This window comes from Pelmatolapia mariae, linkage group LG8, assembly GCF_036321145.2.
Source record: "Pelmatolapia mariae isolate MD_Pm_ZW linkage group LG8, Pm_UMD_F_2, whole genome shotgun sequence".
In the NCBI taxonomy this organism is placed as follows: Eukaryota; Metazoa; Chordata; class Actinopteri; order Cichliformes; family Cichlidae; genus Pelmatolapia; species Pelmatolapia mariae.
In genome coordinates, this window is record NC_086234.1 from 4,333,872 (window position 1) to 4,342,609 (window position 8,738).

Here is an 8,738-nt window from a genome sequence, read left to right on the forward strand (position 1 = left end):
TTGTCTTTCTTCCAGTTACACTGAAAAAAACACAGACTCATATGTTATATATAGACTCAAAAAAGATGTTATTTTAGGTAATATAGTTTAATTGCATATACATTTTCCCTCTATATAGATTACACAGTCAAACTATGCAATTAAATATGTTGCATATTTGTCAGTTAGACAAAAATGAAACAAAATAGCAAACTCAGTTCTGTGTCATTTTTTTTCAACATCATGTTCATAACATCTCAGCCAAATCATCTTTCAAGCGCTTATGCACAGCGGCTGATGTCTACCACGCAAAGTGAAAGTGTTACAATACTCGTAAAAACACAAGATGACTTAACAAAGCACATTTTTAACCACATTTGAACGTATGGCTTAAATCTTGTTAAAAAAAAAATACACACATCAGCCTCTGGAGTAAATTCTTGTGTACAACAAGTGCACGTCTAACTCCGAGCGACCAGATAAACCATGATGGGGATGAAGCTCACAGAAAGGAGAGTGAGGCCAATCACCACCTTCTGAGGGGCATCTTCAGTCATCGGATCATTCTCATTGGTGCAGTTCTGGAAGAATTTCAAATGGATGTCGATAAAGAAGTCTTGAATATCAGGGTTTGGGAAGAAACAGCTGGTCATTTTAGCCAGAAGTTCCACACATAGCGTTAGGTCACTGTAAGCTCTGCAATAGATGGAGAAAAGTTAATGATGGGGGTGAAACAACTCCTCTGATAATGAAGAAAATTTGCTCAAATGTGTTAATGTACTTTGTTTTATTGTATTTGTTTTTTCATCGGTTACAGTATGAAACTTGTAATGTTTGAAAGTGTCTTATTGATCCTGCAGTCACAATTTGACATGAATGCAGCAAAAGTAGGTAAAAAAGTAGAAACCTCAAAAGAGTCAGATATAAAAACAAAAACAAAACAGCACATAAAATATGGGTGTAGCCACTCTTACATCACGGATTAGTTAGTGAAGTCTTGTGAAGCCTTGAGCTAAGTGTTTTACCTCAAGGGCAAAGGTCACCAGGTAAAGCATATCCTGCGTTATCCTCCACTTATTGATAGCAATCCTTAATTAATGGTACTGGGTTAAATCCATGCTTTGACCTGAAGTGCACCTCCCCAGATTTATAACCATACACCACAGCAGACCTCAAAGGGTGTGAGATTTCTGCTTAGTACTAACATGTGGTGTGACGTAGTACATTGAATAGTACTTTTCTAATTTTTCATCACTAATGACGTTACACCCTCAGTCGGCTCTGAAGCCTCCTGTGTTTTTGCATTTCCATAACTTCAAGATTTATTAGTTCTGGGTCCAACAGGAGCTTTTTAGGATCCCGAGGTTTAAGTCCAGTGTTTGGATTTATGTTATGGGCTCATGATTCATCCTCTTGGAGTTATGGAATAATTTCTCTTCAAGCTCTGTATTAGTTAGTCTCGAGTTTAGTTTTCCTACTACCTTAGTTTTATATCTATATTTCTAGTTCTTAGTTTCCCGTTTTTTTTAGTCAGTCCCCTTTTGTGTCCAGTCTGTCCTGGTCTCATCTCCCGGTGTTGTCCCTAGGGTTCCCTGTATGCAGTCTGTTTAATCTCTGTGCTTGTTTTTCTTTCTGTTCATTTGTGTCCAATCTCTGTTTCAGCATTTGGGTTTTTTCTGCTTTGTTCTGTTATTTCCTGGTTGACTTTGGCAGCCTCAGTCTGGGTGTGGGTCGATTTAGTTCATCTGTGTTCCCTGGTTTGTTCCATCTCCCTGATTTCTTTGTGTGTATTTACGTCCTTAGTTTCCTTCTGTCCCTTGTTGTGATCTCCCTCTATGCTGTGTGTTTGTCTAGTTCTGGTGGTTCCCTAAAGTTTTTAATTTTTCTGTTGGTTTAGTTCCTTTAAAGCTGATGATTTTCTTTCATCATCCAAAAACCTCCCAAAACATTTAATCTCTTAGTTTTTATCACAAACATAATCCAATAATTTTTAATTTGATACACTTTTGTGCGGGGTGGCGGCATATTTCATAAGAAATTATAAAAACATTGATTTTAAGATTATGAGATGAAACTGTTGAGCTGGACCCCCAGGCACTGAAACTGAGCAGCACATCAACCTTGAGAAAAACTGTTGTGGTTAAACTGCTTCCTGTTTGAAATTAAACAGAGGACAGAGTGGGCTGAAGGAAGAGACCACTGCTCATATTAACCCTTCGGCAGGAGAGGCACTCGTTCTCTTTAAGCCTGTTTGGATGGTGAATATTTCCCTTTGTGACTTGTTATCGACCTAATGTGCTTTTTGACTTCCTTCCTACTTTGTAATTTAGATGATATGATCACTGTTTTACAGTAAAGAACCAAAGCAAACACGCACAGTCTAAGTAATTTGTACATGTACTCAAATGTTACACCATAGTTGAGTATTTCCATATCCCACATCCAGTCCGGTACATATATTTAAAAACTGTAGTAGCCAGTGACTTTTAAGATCAAAATTTACACCCAGATGACGCTCACAAAAGTCACATTTCAGGAGTTGTTAAGCACTTCATTTAACAGTCATTCTCTAAAACACATGCTTTCATTTGAGTAAACCTTCAGATGATCTGAAAATTCCAAGGTTGGATATTCAAAGCCAAAAAACTTTTTCCATAACAATCAGACAACCTCTAACATTTAACCTGTGCCGTAAATAAATGAATACTTTCCCTTTAAGAAGCTACAATATTAACAGTATTTAGAGTCATAAAGTATCATATATATCATGTGTCAGTCTGCTAGAATTAACCCATTAAAAGTACTGCTTTAGTATTCGCTACCAATAACTACTTTTACTTGAGTAATATACAGTAAATATGTACTTTTTTTAAAAGCAGAATTATTAAAAGGCACAACCTCAGAAATATTATCCTTCATTTTTTATGCAATATATGTTCATGTAAAATTTTTATCAGTGTTAATATTATTTTAAAATTACATAAAATATATGTAATGTTATATATGTTGAACCTTTGTTTTTGCTTTAACAAAGGTTAAAGCAAAAACACCTTTTAACAAAGGTATATATATAAATATATATACCTATGAATTTTTAACTTTTTAAAAAACCACTACTACTACTAGCATGGCATGTTTCATTTTGTTCTATTTAACAAATGAAACAGCGCCCCTGTGGTTAGAGGTCAAAAAGGGTACTGCAGACATTCATCCGGTATGTCGAGTCAACTGAAAATGACACCAGTTGATCAAAATTTATCACAAAAATATTGTTTAATTATTCGTTTGGTGTCATGTAGGGTCTACCTTAGAATATGAATTGTTGTTGTGATTTGGCGCTGTATAAATAAAGTTGAAAGGAAAAATGTTTTGCCACTGGAAACTGTGAACGAAAGAACAAGCTGCAGAGTAAAGTGAGAGATGAAGAAAATAAGCGAGAGGTTAGCTAGCAGGAACTATGGACCACTTCAGAAGAAATGGGGCTTGAGGTAAACACTCTCTGCATGCTTTCCTTCCTGCACGTGGACAGTTATGGCCTGCTGAGGCCAACTGTTGATGTCACTGACAGGAGTACTTTGATACTAAGGTACATTTGGCGTGTAAACTGTTAACACTGACTTTGCACTCTGACAATTATTTTTAATTTTTCATTAGTTTATGATTGTTGAATTACATGTACAATGTACATGTAAAAACACCTCTGTCCTCACCTAGTCTTCAGTCTTGTTCTAATCGGAAGGTTGGCGCTTCGATCCCTCTCTGTTCCAGTCTGCATGCCAAATACCCTTGGGAAAGATACTAGTTGCTCTCTGATGCATCCATCTGAGTATATGTGTGTGTGTGTGTGTGTGTGACTGTTGGGCTACGTCTAATCCGGATAAATTTGAAAAATGTGTTTTAGTCTAAAAACGCTCCGCATCCACACCATCGTTTTTCCCTCATTTCCGAAGAGTTCAGTTGAAACGACTGAAAAAAGACGATTCGACCCGCATCATTTCCGTCTGCCGTTTATTTGCTTTATGGCTCTTTGAAACGTCGCGGCAAAATGTTGAGGAAAAGCACCAAAATTTTTAAATGGACTGACAATGAGGTGAAGTTTTTGCTGCGAGTAAACTGTGTTTTTAAATTTACCCACTTTGGAGAGCATTTTAAATCTCAGTTTTCCTTCACCAAAAACGCCATGGCAGTGTGGACGGAAGGCCAAAACGGAGAGAAAAAGATGCTTTTTTAAACGAAAACTATTTAGTGCGGATATGGCCTTAGACAGAAAGAGCATAGAAAAAGGTGCTTGGGTAAAAGAGGCAAGTTTTGTGCTCAGAGTAGCAAAGCGCCTTAAAACAACCAGTCCATTACCATTTACTTTTAAAGCTCTGTATGTAAGTACGGACATTTTTTTAAATTAAAATTGACTGGGTATTGATGTGTTTTCTTATTCCCATAATTACATTCCATAAATATTAAATGGGGCCCTACAGAGCCCATCTGTGGCAGCATCCCACTGCCCCTCGTGTGGCCACATGGGGCTGGGACCAAAAGTGAGTCAATCCCCAGAAACTCTCACATTCAAATATGTGAAATTTCCATCCAGTTTATGTTGTTGGTGCCTTTTGAAGATTTTTTAATTGAATTGACTCTTTAAAATTGAATATTTGGACGCATGTGAGGCAGGCTGTCCAAAACGTTTCTAACTTTTGTGAGTGAAATTCTAGTATTTTATTAGCCTGTTATCCAACACTCTATAGACCAGTATTATGGAATATTTTATAGTTTCAGGAGCAAAACACCCTGAATCTTTGTGCTTTTTGAAGATTTTCTGAAGAATAAAGATTAAAAGGTCACGTCATGTTTCTTTAATACTGAAAATTAAGGCAAAGAAGTCCAGAAAAGATGATTACATATTTCTCAGCAATAATTCTAATCATGCTGTTTTGTCCTTCAGAATATTGAGTTTTTAAATGCATAATGAGCATTATTCAGTGTGATAAACATGGAGGTTTGTGCATATATTTATTCAGTTACCTGATGAAACGTTCCTGGACACACCAGTTATCTCTGCCGATATTCTGCATGTTCTGGTGAAAATCTTCACCACAGTAGATGGAACTGAAGTATTGCAGTAACTTCCGATCACAGTTTTCCCCAGTAATTTTATTTTCCTCATCCTGGAAACTCTCTGCAAAGTAATCAAAGATTTTTCTGACACATATGAACTAAAAGGACACACACGTATAAAACAGAAGCTGACGCTCGGACAATTTTTTCATGTTTCATCTGCACTATATGCACAGCACGCAAATAAGACGCACTGATAATCATGAACTTACCTTTATCTTCTGCGATAACAGATACTTGGTTACTTTGCAGTTTCTCCTCGACCGCCTTCTTCTCTTCGTAAAATGTGGATGTCACGTTCTTTGGTTTCAGTGTACCTGCAGGCAAAACATTTTGTTTTACTCTAGGTATTATTGCACCTTGAATTCATAATGGTTGTTTATCCAAAGTGGAAAACTTTTTTGCATTTAAATTTGATTTATGCATCGATAAGTATAAACAGATATGTAATTGGTGGACTTACAACAATACAAAATTCCTTTAAATCTGCATTCTTCCTTATGTTCAGAAGGGGGTAATTCCCTCTGCTGCAAAACAACTTCTAGATGTTTCCAAGTCTATGAACAAATAGTTCCCAGCTGCCTTGATCTGTGTCTCAAGCAGACAAGCAGACTTCCTGGCTGACTTAATCACTTGTTTATTCTGTCCATTATGAAGACAGTTGCATGTCACTTCTCAAAATCAGCGTATCAAAGCACTCCTGTCAGTAACTGAAGAAGTCACTTGGATGAGTGGTGAAACGTTTCTCCCACTGAAAACGCTGGAGCAAAACGCTCTGCAATTATTTAGACAATCCAAGGTACAGTGCACCAAACCTCTATCGCCCCCTCCTGCATGGTGGGCCCATGTCTCTCTGTTAGGCTGAGTTGGCTTTGGCCCATGGTTTAAGGCCACCAAGTGTTTGGTTTGAGCCCGTACACCTGGCCCCAGAGCTGGAGCTTTGTAACCCTGTTCTGAGCAGGGTGAACTGGTCTCTTGATTTTTATAGACACCATAAGGGTTTTTTGAATTGCTCTTAGGCTAGCTAGTATAACACACTTTTTGTGATCACTCAAACACCCAAACCTGTCCAACACAGGATCCAGTCATTACATCTGCTGTGTTGGACAGTGTTTTGTTTTTTTTATCCTAGTGGCATTTAAATGATTATGAATATATTCTGTAGTTTTCTATTTAGATGTGTTAATCACAGCCCATGTCTTATACAGTATGTTGGTCTGTTACACAGAAATAAATCAGTAAATATCTGTATTAAATATCCTGAATGTGAGATGTGACATCTTGGAGATGAGCATAAAATACATAAATGTATGAATGAAAACATTTGTGTGCATTTAGTTTGTATAGATGCCATCTTTTCAGATACATCACTGGAGATCAGTCACTTTCTGCAGTCAGGTGAGCTCTGTCCTCAAAACACATCATCGGTGTTTACAAACATCAAAAAGAGTGTAAAAATATTGATAATCACATTTTCTTACTTGTTTAATTATGTTGCTGCATTTTATGAGCAATCTGTTTACAAAAACCCCTCAAAGGTTACAGTCTACTGTCATCAGATTTATGTTACAATTTATAAGCAACAGTTGCATTTTTCTAATGGAAAAACAAGAGCCAAAACGGAGCCTTGATGGTCTACTTCTGGCCTCCACTTCCATGTTTGACACTGTTGTACAAAGTATTTGAAGTAAGAAATGAACTTACTGTTGAATGTTTGGTTCCTCCCAACTTCATCGAGCTTTCCCGCTGTGCTGTTGGCTGATTGTGATGTCACAGTACCTGCAAACAACAAATTCAAAGATGTTCCTTACGATCAGGTATGCCAGCCAGGCCACTTTTAAAAGGAATGCTCTCACTCTGACTTTCATTTGCCTCTGCTGTTTCCTTCATTACGCCCCACACACACGGGGAAAACAATTCATGGAAATATTAAAGCAAATCCAAAAAGCAGGAAATGTCCACAAAATCTAAAGAAAAACTCTCAAGTGAAGGCAAACACATACCGAGGACAAAAGCAGGGAAGAGCAGGTAGAGGATCATTGTGGACAGCAGTCGAGGCAGGTCTGTGACCCAACGTGTCTTTAGAGGCTATAATTTCCCTCCTGGAGCTCAGAGGAAGAAGGAAACCCAGCCCTCCTTATCTCAGCTTGCTGCAGATGCGTCTGAGTGTATTTGTGCCATGGTGTCACTGAGAGATCCTTGTTAAACATGCCTAGTGTTGGAAAACGAGCAGATGAAGATGCTGATCTGACAATGACTTAGCATGATCAGATTAAAGACGAACCTACCAAAGTTAGAGAAAGAGGTTACCGAAGAAAATAAATCACAAGTTAGTCCAATTGTTACACAATCAGAAAAAGCTTTAACTGCAACCATTTCAGCCTTATGAGTGTCCGAGTAAAACGCCCGCATATATTAGTAGCTAATTTTAGACACTGAATGTTGAGAAATGAGTAGAAAGGGAAGTGCAGATTAGCTTATGAAGTGAAATTCACTGATCAACATGTTTAGTTCAGTGGTTTTCAAATTGTGGGTGGAAGCCACAGCAGCTGCGATGTGATAGACAGGGCAAACTTGTGGTGGCTGCTGCTAAAATAATATTAACTTGGGTGATAATTTTGTATTAATAATGGGTCAAAAGTTTGAAAAGTAATCTTTGTTTAGCTTCTAAAGGACGGCGCACCAGAAAAAATGTTGAGGACTCTGGACTCATTCTGCTCGAGCCAGTCAACATAACCCAGCATGAAAAATGTGTATGTTGTAAAAGGTTTTAATTGGTAGACTTTTCAGAAGATTCACGTCACAGTTACAGCTGCTCTGCATCACAGAAACTTTCTAATTAATGCACCATCAAATGCAACAACCTGCTTGTTTAACGGTTAAACAAGCAGGTTGTTGCATTTGAGTCAGAGAGTTGGATTTTCTATGATGTGTTCAGTAAACATCAATGAGCGTGAACTAAGGAGCTGGGGAAGAAAAGTGACTGAACTTCCTTAAGTTTCTTGAAATCGTTTTAACCCTCATTTTTTGGAGTGTCTTCGGTTTTAAGACCAATGTTCCCTCTAATTTTTCATGTGTCTGAGCAAACACACAAACTCCCTGAGCGGTCCCTTGGACCACTGTGAGGAACAGCAGACGTGTGCACTGTGGTCACGCCAGCATCGAATCCATCCAAGTTACATGGTTTATTAAAATAATCAAATTACAGCATTTACATTTATGTTAGACTACTTTTAATTAACTGCTTTAGCCCACTTACAATGAAAATTTAAAAAAAAAAGAAGAAAATTTTGAAAGCAAAACTTTCTTTTCTTTTTTTTTTTTTCTTTTTTTTTATAAAGCTCTGACTTGTATTATGAGTATGAGTCTGTGGTCTGGGAGAGAGTCTGTAGCTCTCTGTCTGCAAAATACAGCATATAATGACCAATGTTGGGCAATTAATTATATAGTTACGTCTTCAAAAAAGTAACTGAGTTATGCAAACAACAAAGTTTTTTGCAGCAACATTTCAAACTATTTACAGAACAATCAGCTGCTCTGCATAAAATCTGATGCCACACAAATTATTTGTGCCACTCCAAAAAATAATTTGTGTCCACTATGAGATAAAGGAGAACAACAGCCTGATACCTGCAGGCCTGACAACA

General features: G+C 37.5%; 1 protein-coding gene across 1 annotated transcript; it reads right to left on the reverse strand.

Moving 5' to 3' along the window:
- Positions 1-7,215, reverse strand: LOC134633181 (uncharacterized). Its single transcript, XM_063482051.1, has 5 exons — positions 7,095-7,215; positions 6,796-6,870; positions 5,304-5,408; positions 4,999-5,152; positions 1-675 (listed from the first exon to the last, which is right to left on the reverse strand). The coding sequence occupies exons 1-5, from the start codon at positions 7,129-7,131 to the stop codon at positions 441-443; spliced, it is 606 nt and encodes a 201-aa protein (XP_063338121.1). The 5' UTR covers positions 7,132-7,215; the 3' UTR covers positions 1-440.
- Positions 7,216-8,738: the final 1,523 nt, after the last annotated feature.

Coding starts and splice junctions, on each gene's coding strand:
- LOC134633181 (XM_063482051.1), bottom strand. CDS start 7,131: ATGATCCTCTACCTGCTCTTCCCTGCTTTTGTCCTCG. Junction 6,871..7,094: donor CTTCCCTGCTTTTGTCCTCG/GTATGTGTTTGC, acceptor TGTTGTTTGCAG/GTACTGTGACATCACAATCA. Junction 5,153..5,303: donor TGTTATCGCAGAAGATAAAG/GTAAGTTCATGA, acceptor ATTACTTTGCAG/AGAGTTTCCAGGATGAGGAA.